Source organism: Coregonus lavaretus (genome assembly GCF_964263955.1).
Source record: "Coregonus lavaretus genome assembly, chromosome: 7".
Classification (NCBI taxonomy): domain Eukaryota; kingdom Metazoa; phylum Chordata; class Actinopteri; order Salmoniformes; family Salmonidae; genus Coregonus; species Coregonus lavaretus.
This window is the reverse complement of record NC_139994.1, coordinates 26,987,676-27,003,027: the sequence shown is the minus strand read 5'-3', so window position 1 is coordinate 27,003,027 and position 15,352 is coordinate 26,987,676. Positions and strand designations below refer to the sequence as shown.

At 43.0% G+C, this 15,352-nt stretch overlaps 1 protein-coding gene across 1 annotated transcript; it reads left to right on the top strand.

Moving 5' to 3' along the window:
• The first annotated feature begins 2,199 nt into the window (after nucleotides 1-2,199).
• Nucleotides 2,200-6,379, top strand: LOC311132024 (zinc fingers and homeoboxes protein 1-like). The gene is made up of 3 exons (XM_084165190.1): nucleotides 2,200-2,548; nucleotides 3,166-5,943; nucleotides 6,143-6,379. The coding sequence occupies exon 2, from the start codon at nucleotides 3,298-3,300 to the stop codon at nucleotides 5,929-5,931; it is 2,634 nt and encodes an 877-aa protein (XP_084021316.1). The 5' UTR covers nucleotides 2,200-2,548; nucleotides 3,166-3,297; the 3' UTR covers nucleotides 5,932-5,943; nucleotides 6,143-6,379.
• The last annotated feature ends 8,973 nt before the right edge of the window (nucleotides 6,380-15,352 follow it).

Here is a 15,352-nt window from a genome sequence, read left to right as displayed (position 1 = left end):
CCACAACGTTGAATGCCAACCTCCGATAAACCCAACCAAAGAAGAAGAAGTAGGAAATAAAAGAAGGACTATCGTTAGAGTCGATGAACTATCGGTGTCTATATCTAGGCCGGTTTAAATGCATGAACAAACCAAGCAAGGCGACGGTTTGCAGGCAAAGGGAAAGGGTGTGAAAAACCAACCGAATCTCGGCACATTCACTATTTTGACTTTGATTTCTTTATTATTGGGCAATTTTATCCTCCTTTTCCAACATTTGACATAAATTATTATGGGCCTTTAGGATAATTGAGAAGGGGTCAGTTATTTTAAAGATGATCTTTATAATGAACCTCTTCCTCACTGGTGCTTTTCTTTTCATAGAGGAAGTCGCTTCATGATGACGTAAAACATTTGTAATGACGCTCTGGAAATAAAAAATCATAGTAAATTGCTCTGATTCATGTGCAGTGTTGATGAGTCTGCAGTCCTTTAGCTCAAGTAGCAGACAAGACCTGCTTTATGATGTACTACAAACCCATGGCAGGATTAGACAGATGGGTATACAGATAAGATTTACTTGTGTCCCAGCCAATGTGGGGGTGGGGGGGAACGAGGCAGTTGATGTACTGGCTAAACAAGCACTTAGTAGTGGGGATGTTGTAGTTTCAATGAGCAAGGCAGAGGCAAAAAGCCTGATATGGACAGTGATGGTGCAGAGATGGCAGGAGCAGTGGAATAGAGATACTAAGGGCAGGCATTTATTTCAAGTACAGAGGAAAGTTGGTGAGGGGAGGACTGCAAAAAGGGACAGAAGAGAGGATGCTATTTTTTACAAGATTAAGGGTGGGACACAGCCGGTTGAAATAACACTTGTGAGGAAAGCATCCAACAGGAAGTTGTGATTGCTACATTGTATTGCTACATTGTGGGCAGTATCAGAGGAAAGAGAGAGGCTGAGATCAAGTATGAGGGAGAATGGGATACAGTAAATTAGTTTAAAGAGTATATTAAGTAGAACGTAATTAGATATAGTTTTACATATTTTATATTTTTTTAGAGCAACGGGGCTGGCCAACACCCCAGTAGAGCAGGTGGCGGTAATGCACCACAACGTTGAATGCCAACCTCCGATAAACCCAACCAAAGAAGAAGAAGTAGGAAATAAAAGAAGGACCATCGTTAGAGTCGATGAACTATCGGTGTCTATATCTAGGCCGGTTTAAATGCATGAACAAACCAAGCAAGGCGACGGTTTGCAGGCAAAGGGAAAGGGTGTGAAAAACCAACCGAATCTCGGCACATTCACTATTTTGACTTTGATTTCTTTATTATTGGGCAATTTTATCCTCCTTTTCCAACATTTGACATAAATTATTATGGGCCTTTAGGATAATTGAGAAGGGGTCAGTTATTTTAAAGATGATCTTTATAATGAACCTCTTCCTCACTGGTGCTTTTCTTTTCATAGAGGAAGTCGCTTCATGATGACGTAAAACATTTGTAATGACGCTCTGGAAATAAAAAATCATAATACATTGCTCTGATTCATGTGCAGTGTTGATGAGTCTGCAGTCCTTTAGCTCAAGTAGCAGACAATACCTGCTTTATGATGTACTACAAACCCATGGAACGATTAGACAGATGGGTATACAGATAAGATTTACTTGTGTCCCAGCCTATGTGGGGGTGGACGGGAACGAGGCAGTTGATGTACTGGCTAAACCAAGCACTTAGTAGTGGGGATGTTGTAGTTTCAATGAGCAAGGCAGAGGCAAAAAGCCTGAAATGGACAGTGATGGTGCAGAGATGGCAGGAGCAGTGGAATAGAGATACTAAGGGCAGGCATTTATTTCAAGTACAGAGGAAAGTTGGTGAGGGGAGGACTGCAAAAAGGGACAGAAGAGAGGAGGCTATTTTTTACAAGATTAAGGGTGGGACACAGCCGGTTGAAATAACACTTGTGAGGAAAGCATCCAACAGGAAGTTGTGATTGCTACATTGTGGGCAGTATCAGAGGGAAAGAGAGAGGCTGAGATCTAGTATGAGGGAGAATGGGATACAGTAATTAGTTTAAAGAGTATTTTAAGTAGAACGTAATTAGATATAGTATTACATATTTTTTATATTTTTAGAGCAACGGGGCTGGCCCACACTCCAGTACAGCAGGTGGCGGTAATGCACCACAACGTTGAATGGCAACCTCCGATAAAACCAACTGAAGAAGAAGAAGAAGGAAATAAAAGAAGGACTATCGTTAGAGTCGATGAACTATCGGTGTCTATATCTTGGCCGGTTTAAATGCATGAACAAACCAAACAAGGCGACGGTTTGTAGGCAAAAGGAAAGGGAGTGAAAAACCAACCGAATCTCGGCGCATTCACTATTTTGCTCTACGTCTATGTTAACAACAGATGGACTCGTTGCGCCTGTGGGCCACTGCCGGAGTCGACAGTGCATTTGTTGGGGAGGGAACGACTGGGCAAATGCGGAAGACGGCACATCAGCATTCAGATTGGAAGCTAACTGGTTGTTGCAAGATGCTTGTAAGCGACAGTTCTCTGCACGGGTAGGTAATAAAATGAACACCATGAGAAGTTAATCATACACGTAATAGCTCCAATTAATAAGATTTGACTATCATTTCCCACTTTTTGCTAAATACTCCCATCGCCCCAAAACAGCAAAATACCGTACACTCGTGACTGGCACAAGGGGACAAGTGACAGATGAATATTATTTGCAGTGTGACTGACTGACAAGTTGGTTAACAAACTGGTAGTTAGCAGACTAATGATACGATACAGAAGCATTTTTAATACATCGATTTAGAAATCAAATGTCTTGTCCTGCAGTTTTCTCAAATCCTTTTGCTTTGGGCTAGAATGCATATAGTATAAGCAGCCACTTATTAAGGGTGTTAATGTGTATCGCTCGCGCTATTTGAAGACTGGCATCATTTGTGCGCGTAGAGTTTAGTAATGGTAGTGGAAACAATCTAGGGACTTGCTAATGTATTAGTGAAATGAAACTTTCTATACATATCCCACCACACCTACAACAACCTGTTAAAGTACACTGCAGTAGAGGCCCCCCTCTTAAATATTCTAGTAGATAAATTCAAGGTCTAAACATGAATGCCTTTCTCTCAATTATGTGCACATAATATGGATCTATCTCTTGCAGGATTTAAGGATAAGTCAACTTTCAAGTTTGAACTCCTGAAGTAATTTGCATGGAGCAACAAGTGCTGAACTAAAATTTAGATTAAAAAACAACAACAAATATATATATTTACACAAGCGCAGATAAGACACAATGGCGAGCAGAAGAAAAACAACAACGCCTTGCATGTTCCCTCCCATGGAAATGGTGGATTCAGACCCTGACATGGAGGTCACTACAGAGGGAGACGAAGAGACTGAGGAGGGGGCAGCTAACTGTCCTGTGGAAAACTCAACTGAATGTAACCCGAGTGAGGATGACACACAGGCCATGGACCACTTCATTAAAACTATGGACTCGAGTACAGCAGAAGGAGGTTATGAGTGCAAGTACTGCAGCTTTCAGACTTCACAGCTCAATATGTTTACCTTGCATGTGGACACTGAGCACCCAAATATAGTTCTAAACTCATCTTATGTGTGTGTTGAATGTGACTTTCACACCAAGAGGTATGATGCATTGTTGGAGCATAATGCACGCCACCACCCTGGAGAAGACAATTTCACCAGGACCATGGTGAAGCGCAACAATCAAACCATCTTTGAGCAGAGAGTCAATGACTTGACCTTTGATGGTAGTTTTGTTGAGGAGGATGAGGACACATCCTGTAAGGGTATTGCCCTAAGCAAGACACCAATCATGAAGCTCAAGAGTAGGGCTGAGGCCAAGAAGTTTACAGGGTCACACAAAATGGCAGATTATAGTGTAATTAAAGTGGAGAGTGATGGGGAAGAAGAGACAGAGGAGGTGGCCCCACCTCCCGTCACCCCCACTGTAGTGGCTGTGTCAACCCCTCTGACCATTCAACCTATTCAGCAAAGCATAATGGTGAACAGCCCAAACGTGCTCCAAATAAAGACTACCAACTCCACCACAATGCTCCCTCCAGGGACATTGGCTCAAGTTCTGTCTGCCTTGCAGAATCAGCAGACCTCCCAGACTCAGCTCCTCATCCCAGTCAGTAGTATCCCCACATACAATGGGGCCATGGACAATAATGTCCTTCTGGTCAGCGCCTACAACAGGTTCCCTTACCCATCTGTGTCAGAGATCATGGGTCTAGCAGCACAAACCAAGTTCACAGAGGAGCAGATAAAGGTGTGGTTCTCTGCCCAGCGGCTGAAGCATGGTGTGAGCTGGACCCCGGAGGAGGTGGAGGAGGCCAGGAGGAAGAAGTTCAACGGCTCAGTGCAGGCGGTGCCACAGACCATCACTGTCATCCCAGCCAATTTTGCTACGGCAGCCAATGGCCTGCAGTCCATCTTTCAGACTTGTCAGATTGTAGGGCAACCAGGGATGGTTTTGACTCAGGTAGGGGGTGGCAACGCTGTCCCTGTGGCCTCACCCATCACGTTAGCTGTAGCTGGGGTCCCCAACCCCAGAACCAGTGTCAGTAAGGTGCCAGAACCCTCCACCTCTGAGACGGCTTCTCCACTCAGTCCCGATCCCCTGGGAGCGCGACCCAAAAAATCCAAGGAGCAGCTAGCAGAGCTGAAGGCCAGTTACCTAAGGAGACAGTTTGCCACTGAGGCAGAAATCTCTCGGCTGATGAAGGTCACTAACCTCACCAAAAGAGCAATAAAGAAGTGGTTCAGCGACACACGTTACAACCAACGCAACTCAAAGGACCACCACGGCGTTGCCTTAAATAACATTTCAGTCAGCACCAACAGTAACGACGGCAGCAGCAGCACAGCCATTGTGATCGACTCCAGCGACGAAGCCAGTGAATCCTCTCTCACAACCCAAGGGCCCATCTATGATCCACGAATCAAGTTCCGCCACGCCTTTCCTGACTTCACACCTCAGAAGTTCAAGGAAAAATCTTCGGAGCAGCTTCTGCTTTTGGAGGCCAGCTACCAGAAGTCTGACACACCTAGCGATGAGGAGCTAAGTAGGTTGAGGATAGAGACTAAACTGACCAGGCGAGAGGTGGATGCCTGGTTCTCTGAGAGGAGAAAAATGCCAGTGGACTCTGATGGCACAGAGGAGCTAGAGAGTGAAAGGGTCAAAGTGCCTTCCTCTGGGCAAGAGGCTCAGACTCCATCCAGTGGCCGAAAGATAATGAAGAAAACCCCAGAGCAGCTCCACGTCCTGAAAAGCGCCTTTGTTCGTACCCAGTGGCCCTCTGCTGAAGAGTACGACAAGATGGCAGAGGAGAGCGGGTTACCCAGAACCTACATCGTTAACTGGTTTGGAGACACCCGGTATGCCTGCAAGAACAGCAACCTGAAGTGGTACTACTTGTATCAGAGTGGAAAAGTTAACGAGGCAATGAACGGAGGTGAACTGAAGAAGAAGCCACGGAAACGCTTTCGTGGTTGGTCCAGGAGGACGAGGCGGCCATACCCCTGCAAACAAACACCCCCTGCCATCAAAGTCAAGACGGGTAAAGAGATTTTAAAGGAGCACTACCTCAAGCATAAGGTCTTAAATGAGAAAGATTTGGATGAACTGGTGGCCAAGTCCAGTATGAGCTATGAGCAGGTGCGGGACTGGTTTGCGGAGATCAGCAGGAGGGAAGAGAAGGGCCTTGACCCTTTCAGTGATGGTAAAGAGGAGACACACAGTGACAGTGAGGCAGAGATGGAAGTGAAAGAGCAAGGGGATGATGTCACTGATGAAGAAAACCATGACGACAACAAAGATGATGAAACGAATGACAATGAAACCACGGAAGAGCCTCAACGTTTCAAGCAATCACAGTCAGAATCAGAAGATCAGTGATTAAAGGTCCAGGTGAGTGATGATGACAAGGATGGGTAGAATGAGTACATTTCTTAATTGTAAAAACATTTGTTCCTTCTGTGTCCTGGATTTTCCTCTGAATTTAATTTTGACCTTGATTTCCTCTTTATACCGTCAGTAAGGAAATTTGCACACTAAGTAGAAGAAAATCTCATGTTTTCTTAATTACAACTTTGTTTTTCTCCCACAGAATTCTCATTGTTTGCCTGCGGAAGAGAAGAGATGGAAAAACACAGGTGAAATGCACAAAGTGTTTTGGTGTTATACTGCGTGGACCAACCAGACACAAAGAAAGGAGAAGATGTATGATGCCAAATCATTTTAGCAAGGGATAATATACTGAACAAAAATATAAACGCAACATGTGAAGGGTTGGTCCCATGTTTCAACGAGCGGAAATAAAAGATCCCAGAAATTTCCCAAATGCACAAATCATCAAATCAAATGTGTTTATAAAGCCCTTTTTACATCAGCAGATGTCACAAAGTGCTTATACAGAAACCCAGCCTAAAACCCCAAACAGCAAGCAATGCAGATGTAGAAAAACTCCCTAGAAAGGCGGGAACCTAGGAAGAAACTTAGAGAGGAACCAGGCTCTGATGGGTGGCCAGTCCTCTTCTGGCTGTGCCGGGTGGCGATTATAACAGTACATGGCCATTAAGGCCAGATCGTTCAACAAGATGTTCATAGATGACCAGCAGGGTCAAATAATAATCACAGTGGTTGTAGAGGGTGCAACAAGTCTGCACCTCAGAGGAGTAAATGTCAGTTGGCTTTTCATGGCTAAGCGTTCAGAGGTCGAGACAGCAGGTGAGGGAGAGAGAGAGGGTCAGAAACAGCAGGTCCGGGACAAGGTAGCACAGCTGGTGAACAGGTCAGGGTTCTATAGCCACAGGCAAAACAGCAGAAACTGGATCAGCAGCATGACCAGGTGGACTGGAGACAGCCAGGAGTCATCAGGCCAGGTAGTCCTGAGGCATGGTCCTAGTGCTCAGGTCCTCAGAGAGATGGGAGAATTAGAGGGAGCATACTCAAGTTCACATAGGACACCAGATAAGACAGGAACATTTCACCAGATATGACAGACTGACCCTAGTCCCCCGGCACATAGACTATTGCAGCATAGATACTGAAGGCTGGGGGGGGGGGGGGGGGGGGGGGGTCGGGGTCGGGTCGGGTCGGGTCGGGGGACACTGTGGGCATGTCTGACGATACCCCAGGACAGGGCCAACCAGGCAGGATATAACCCACCCACTTTGCCAAAGCACAGCCCCCACACCACTAGAGAGATAAACAGACCACCAACTTACTATCCTGAGACAAGGCTGAGTATAGCCCACGAAGATCTCCTCCACCGCATGAGTCCGAGAGGGCGCAAAACCGTCTTATTTCTCTAAAATGTTGTGCACAAATTTGTTGACATCCGTGTTAGTGAGCATTTCTCCTTTGCCAAGATAATCCATCCAAATGATAGGTGTGGCATAACAAGAAGCTGATTAAACAGCATGATCATTACACAGGTGCACCTTGTGCTGGGGACAATAAAAGGGCACTTAAATGTGCAGTTTTGTCACACAACACAATGGCACAGATGTCTGAAGTTTTGAGGGATGGTGCAATTGACATGCTGACTGCAGGAATGTCCACCAGAGCTGTTGGCAGATAATTGAATGTTAATTTATAAGCCACCTCTAACGTCACAACCGCAGACCACATGTAACCACGCCAGCCCAGGACCTCCACCCAGACAGCTGAGACCAGCCACCCAGACAGCTGATGAAACTGAGCATTATTTCTGTCTGTAATAAAACCCTTTTCCCTTGTGGGGAAAAACTCATTCTGATTGGCTGGGCCTGGCTCCCCAGTGGGTGGGCCTATGCCCTCTCAGGGCTGCACCCCTGCCCAGTCATGTGAAATCCATTGATTAGGGCCTAATTTATTTATTTCAATTGACTGATTTCCTTAAATGAACTGTAACTCAGTAAAAACATTGAAATTGTTGCCTGTTGGGTTTATATTTTTGTTCAGTGTGTATATATATATATATATATGTATGTTTTACATTACCTTTGTTGAAAATACTATTTGGTTTTCTGGGACATTTAAATAATATTTTACCTTGCTATCTTTACTAAATCCAAGACATTTTGATGAGGTAAAACCTCACCTTTTTCTTGTAGGTTATGTAATAACTTTGAAATGTTTTTAAATCGTGAAATTGTGTCCAGGTTCAAGGGAATTTCCCAGTGTTTTTTATTTGATGTACTGACAGAACGGTTTTTAAAACCTCACAGTTTTGTGAATATTACTTAAATCAGTGCCATCTGTTTTTGGATTATGTTTTAAATGGAACCAGTGCTTTGGTTCTACAAAACTGTTTTTATATGTATTCAAATTATTTGTTAGTCTTAAATGACAAAATATGGAGTAATCCAGGTTAATATTCTGCTCAGTTTTTTGGGTGGGTTTCTTTGTATGTTGGGTTTCTTTGTATGTTAGCTTTCCAAATGAAAAAGGCATGTATGCTGTACTTCAGGATTTAGTAAACATTACCTCAGTCTTTTAAGCTATGAGTGGAAGACAGGTTATAAATGGGTTATAAAAATACAAATGAAACAGGTTAATTCACAATTTGCTTCAGATGGCAGTTTTTTCTAAAGTAAGTAACTTTCAATGCATAGTTGTGCTTTTTCAAAAAAAATTACAGGTTTCAGGTGTACAATGACAACGATATAGGGTGAAGATACTACAAGCACTTGGTATGGTTGTCCTATAAACGAGAGCCAATTTGACTTTAGTCAACCTTTTTAACTTTTCTTCCTCTGCTTATCTTCCTCATCTTGTAGGTCTATGCTCAAATCTGGATGTACAGCTTTTTATATGCAACTATACATCAAAGAACAATCAATGAGAGGATGGTGAATTGTAAATTATCGTTTTGGTTCTCTGTTTTCAGTAATGACTTGCAAGGACCCTTATAAATTCTGTAATATGGTATAAGCCTTTTGCCATCCTTAATTGCTGTAATAATTGACAAGTAGGATTAGTTAATTTATTATATCTTACTTTCATGAATACTTTGCCAAGAACATGTATTTCGTTTCAGACCAGTGCTTTTGCAGGGAAGAAACTGATTTCCAGTAGTCAATGTCGAGCTATAGGAAAACTGCAACTAACTCTGTTAGCCATTGAAATCAACCACAACACTCAATTTACCACTTGTTTTACAGTTGGACAATACATTTGTTTGTGACATGCTTGTTATTAGAAGTGTGGAAATCCATTGCCAATGGACAACACTGCCCCCTGATTTTTGACTTCTGTGCAATTGTTGTTCAATCTACTACAAACTCAACTTGAGTCTTGATCCATTTGCATTCAACAATGTATCATAACTGACATGGCATTTCAGAAGTATTTTAATATAGACATTACGCAGCAAAAAATACTCGTCTGAGGGAAATATGATTTAATGTCATTTGAACCTTACATCATTAAATGGCAATATTTGTCAATCCAGTTGTATTTATACCACCTGCTAGGTTTATTAAGAATGAGCCATGCGGAGGTATACTGTATGGTTCAGATTATTCTGCTATGGCTGTCTTTTTATTCCAGGAGGTGGAGCTATTTGCAATGTTATTGTTTTTCTAATTCAACTTTGAATAAGGTAAGCCAGAGTGGAATGGTATAAACATTTAAGTAGCTTTGACTATACTTGAAATTGTTATCACTCGTCCTACCAGTGTTACAATGATGGACATGGGGTAGGGCAGGGTTTCCCAAAGTCGGTCCTGGGGCCCCCCCGGGTGCATGTTTTGTTTTTTGCCCTAGCACTACACAGCTGATTCAAATAACCAACTCATCATCAAGCTTTGATTATTTGAATCAGCTGTGTAGTGTTAGGGAAAAAAACAAAACGTGCACCCAGGGGAGGCCCCAGGACAGACTTTGGAAAAGCCTGGTGTAGGGGACTGGATTGGTAAAGGTAAAGTACATTTTGCGGTCAACCTATATTGTCTTCATATATTTAATTATATTATGGCTTCACACTGTAACAAGTCCAGTGTAATTCTTTGGGGAGGGGGGCAATATCAGTCAATATACCACTGCACAGTTGGCAAATTAGATTAAGGAGGCATAACTGAAAAATCTGAATTGGAACAGCTACATTTTCATGTAGGACAGTACTGTATGTGTGGCATTGGGCCTCACTGGAGATACATTTACCCAAAATGTAATTTGTTGGCAGGCTGAAAATCCCCACTAAGATGTATTGTCTTGCTCAATGGGAGCCTGCTTGATATTTGGCCATCAAAGAGAACCATCCAAATCAAGGGTGTGACCAACTGTGGGCTTCCATCCTAATCAGAGAGAGGGGGGAAGAGAGAGGGAAAATAAAATTAGATATGCAAGAAAAAGAAAAAAGAAAAGAAAGGGTGTCAACAACCAGCAATGAGATAGACAAGAATACAGTACCCTTTCTCTACTGACCCAGATATACATATCCAGGCAGTGCTACGTAAATCCGTATAGGGCGGCACAGATGAGGGCATGTGTTAATGCAGACGCAGCCCTGCTTTTCTCTCAGCGATTACGCAGCAGAGGGTGAGCGAGGAGAGCAAACCAGTCTGGTGCTCACTGGGTCATGCTAAGGATGCCTCTCCCCTCCCTCACTCCCTACCTACCTACCCCACGCGTCTGCTGCTGCAGCCTGAGGTCCCTGCTCACTGCGTCGGCCTACATATCAAAACGCCTGGCTGCCTGCTCCCATGAGGCGGCACGCTGCAAATAAAGCATTCTCAACGTCTGTCGCACAGCGGTCTGCAGTGCACACAATCTTTTAATCCAGTTAATCCCCTATAGCCCCCACCTGGGATAATGCCCTCACATGACTATGTAGCCTATATGGGACAAATAGAAAACACAGAGTTCTTTTTTTTCTCTTTCTTTTTTTGTTTTTAGGGGGTAGATTAGCTTTAATATTGCAGATAGATTGTGGCTTCCATCAATGTAATTGTCTGCATCATTTCAAATCCCTGATATATATTTTTTGGTCTATATATATATATACAGTGAGGGAAAAAAGTATTTGATCCCCTGCTGATTTTGTACGTTTGCCCACTGACAAAGACATGATCAGTCTATAATTTTAATGGTAGGTTTATTTGAACAGTGAGAGACAGAATAACAACAAAAAAATCCAGAAAAACGCATGTCAAAAATGTTATAAATTGATTTGCATTTTAATGAGGGAAATAAGTATTTGACCCCTCTGCAAAACATGACTTAGTACTTGGTGGCAAAACCCTTGTTGGCAATCACAGAGGTCAGACGTTTCTTGTAGTTGGCCACCAGGTTTGCACACATCTCAGGAGGGATTTTGTTCCACTCCTCTTTGCAGATCTTCTCCAAGTCATTAATGTTTTGAGGCTGACGTTTGGCAACTTGAACATTCAGCTCCCTCCACAGATTTTCTATGGGATTAAGGTCTGGAGACTGGCTAGGCCACTGCAGGACCTTAATGTGCTTCTTTTTGAGCCACTCCTTTGTTGCCTTGGCCGTGTGTTTTGGGTCATTGTCATGCTGGAATACCCATCCACGACCAATTTTCAATGCCCTGGCTGAGGGAAGGAAGTTCTCACCCAAGATTTGACGGTACATGGCCCCGTCCATCGTCCCTTTGATGCGGTGAAGTTGTCCTGTCCCCTTAGCAGAAAAACACCCCCAAAGTATAATGTTTCCACCTCCATGTTTGACTGTGGGGATGGTGTTCTTGGGGTCATAGGCAGCATTCCTCCTCCTCCAAACACGGCGAGTTGAGTTGATGCCAAAGAGCTAAATTTTGGTCTCATCTGACCACAACACTTCCACCCAGTTCTCCTCTGAATCATTCAGATGTTCATTGGCAAACTTCAGAGGGTTCTGTATATGTGCTTTCTTGAGCAGGGGGACCTTGCGGGCGCTGCAGGATTTCAGTCCTTCACGGCGTAGTGTGTTACCAATTGTTTTCTTGGTGACTATGGTCCCAGCTGCCTTGAGATCATTGACAAGATTCTCCCGTGTAGTTCTGGGCTGATTCCTCACCGTTCTCATGATCATTGCAACTCTACGAGGTGAGATCTTGCATGGAGCCCCAGGCCAAGGGAGATTGACAGTGCTTTTGTGTTTCTTCCATTTGCGAATAATCGCACCAACTGTTGTCACCTTCTCACCAAGCTGCTTGGCGATGGTCTTGTAGCCCATTCCAGCCTTGTGTAGGTATACAATCTTGTCCCTGACATCCTTGGAGAGCTCTTTGGTCTTGGCCATGGTGGAGAGTTTGGAATCTGATTGATTGCTTGCTTCTGTGGACAGGTGTCTTTTATACAGGTAACAAGCTGAGATTAGGATCACTCCCTTTAAGTGTGTGCTCCTAATCTCAGCTCGTTACCTGTATAAAAGACACCTGGGAGCCAGAAATCTTTCTGATTGAGAGGGTGTCAAATACTTATTTCCCTAATTAAAATGCAAATCAATTTATAACATTGTTGACATGCGATTTTCTGGATTTTTTTCTTGTTATTCTGTCTCTCACTGTTCCAATAAACCTACCATTAAAATTATAGACTGATCATTTCTTTGTCAGTGGGCAAACGTACAAAATCAGCAGGGGATCAAATACTTTTTTCCCTCACTGTATATATATAAATAGAAATTATATTGTTAAACAAATAAAAATATGTTATATTTGAGATTCTTCAAAGTAGTCACCCTTTGCCTTGATGACAGCTTTGCACACTCTTGGCATTCTCTCAACCAGGCTTCACCTGGAATGCTTTTCCAACAGTCTTGAAGGAGTTCCCACATATGCTGAGCACTTGTTGGCTGCTTTTCCTTCACTCTGTGGTCAAACTCATCCCAAACCACATCAATTGGGTTGAGGTCGGGTGATTGTGGAGACCAGGTCATCTGATGCAGCATTCCATCACTCTCCTTCTTGGTCAAATAGCCCTTACACAGCCTGGAGGTGTGTTGGGTCATTGTCCTGTTGAAAAACAAATGATAGTCCCACTAAGCGCAAACCAGATGGGATGGCGTATCGCTGCAGAATGCTGTGGTAGCCATGCTGGTTAAGTGTGCCTTGAATTCTAAATAAATCACTGACAGTGTCACCAGCAAAGTACCCCCATACCATCACGCCTCCTCCTCCATGCTTCACGGTGGGAACCACACATGTGGAGATCATCCGTTCACCTACTCTGCGTCCCACAAAGACACGGCTGTTTGAACCAAAAAATCTCTAATTTGGACTCATCAGACCAAAGGACAGATTTCCACCGGTCTAATGTCTATTGCTCGTGTTTCTTGGCCCAAGCAAGTCTCTTCTTCTTATTGGTGTCCTTTAGTAGTGGTTTCTTTGCAGCACAGTCCCCTCTGAACAATTTATGTTGAGATGTGTCTTACTTGAACTCTGTGAAGCATTTATTTGGGCTGCAATTTCTGAGGCTGGTAACTGTAATGAACTTATCCTCTGCAGCAGAGGTAACTCTGGGTCTTCCATTCCTGTGGCGGTCTTCATGAGAGCCACTTTCATCATAGCACTTGATGGTGTTTGTGACTGCACTTGAAGAAACGGATTGACTTACCTTGTTACTGTCTTAAAGTAATGATAGACTGTCGTTTCTCTTTGCTTATTTGAGCTGTTCTTGTCATAATATGGACTTGGTCTTTTACCAAATAGGGCTATCTTCTGTATACCCCCCTACCTTGTCACAACACAACTGATTGGCTCAAACGCATTAAGAAGGAAAGAAATTCCACAAATTAACTTTTAAGAACGCACACCTGTTAATTGAAATGCATTCCAGGTGACTACCTCATGAAGCTGGTTGAGAGAATGCCAAGAGTGTGCAAAGCTTTCATCAAGGCAAAGGGTGGCTACTTTGAAGAATCTCAAATTTAAAATATATTTTTATTTGTTTAACACTTTTTTGGTTACTACATGATTCTCTATGTGTTATTTCATAGTTTTGATGTCTTCACTATCATTATACAATGTAAAAAATAAAGAAAAACCCTGGAATGTGTAGGTGTCCAAACTTTTGACTGGTACTGTACATTTTACGGACACAGTATATTTGACAATAGTTATCTTTTGATTATTTTTAGTCCCATCCTTCAGCTACCCTCAACCCCTCCCATCTATCTCCGAAGACCATCCAGTTTGATTTCTATTTGTCATATATTTTTCAACTGTGCTGTTTCACAAAAGTTCTGAACCTATATATATTTTACAGACACAGTATATTTTACATTAGTTATCTTGTTATTTTTAGTCCCACCCTTCAGCTCCACTCAACCCCTCCCACCTATCTCTGAACACCATCCAGTTTTGACTTCTATTTGCAATATTTTTCAACTGTGCAGTGATGTTTCACAAAAGTTCTGAACCTTTCTATTCTCATAGTTTCTACAGACTGTACATTAAAAATCAACATTTTTGCTAAGAGTATTATTATACTATTGATCGATTGACAATGACTTTTCAAATCACCCAGCAGTGCTATTTGCAGTTAGCTCCAGGTAAATGTTGCAATTCTTCAGCCATTCCTGAACCTGCGACCAAAAACAAGCTACAGACGTGGTCAAAAGTTTTGAGAATGACACAAATACTAATTTTCACAAAGTCTGCTGCCTCAGTTTTGATGATGGCAATTTGCATATACTCCAGAATGTCATGAAGAGTGATCAGATGAATTGCAATTAATTGCAAAGTCCCTCTTTGCCATGAAAATTAACTTAATCCCCAAAAAACTTTTCCACTGCATTTCAGCCCTGCCACTAAAGGACCAGCTGCCATCATGTAAGTGATTCTCTCGTTAACACAGGTGAGAGTGTTGATGAGGACAAGGCTGGAGATCACTCTGTCATGCTGATTGAGTTAGAATAACAGACTGGAAGCTTTAAAAGGAGGGTGGTGCTTGAAATCATTGTTCTTCCTCTGTTAACCATGGTTACCTGCAAGGAAACACGTGCCGTCATCATTGCTTTGCACAAAAAGGGCTTCACAGGAAAGGATATTGCTGCTAGTAAAATTGCACCTAAATCAACCATTTATCGGATCATCAAGAACTTCAAGGAGAGAGGTTCAATTGTTGTGAAGAAGGCGTCAGGGCGCCCAAGAAAGTCCAGCAAGCGCCAGGACCTTCTCCTAAAGTTGATTCAGCTGCGGGATCGGGGCACCATTATTGCAGAGCTTGCTCAGGAATGGCAGGAGGCAGGTGTGAGTGCATCTGCATGCACAGTGAGGCGAAGACTTTTGGAGGATGGCCTGGTGTCAAGAAGGGCAGCAAAGAAGCCACTTCTCTCCAGGAAAAACATCAGAGACAGACTGATATTCTGCAAAAGGTACAGGGAT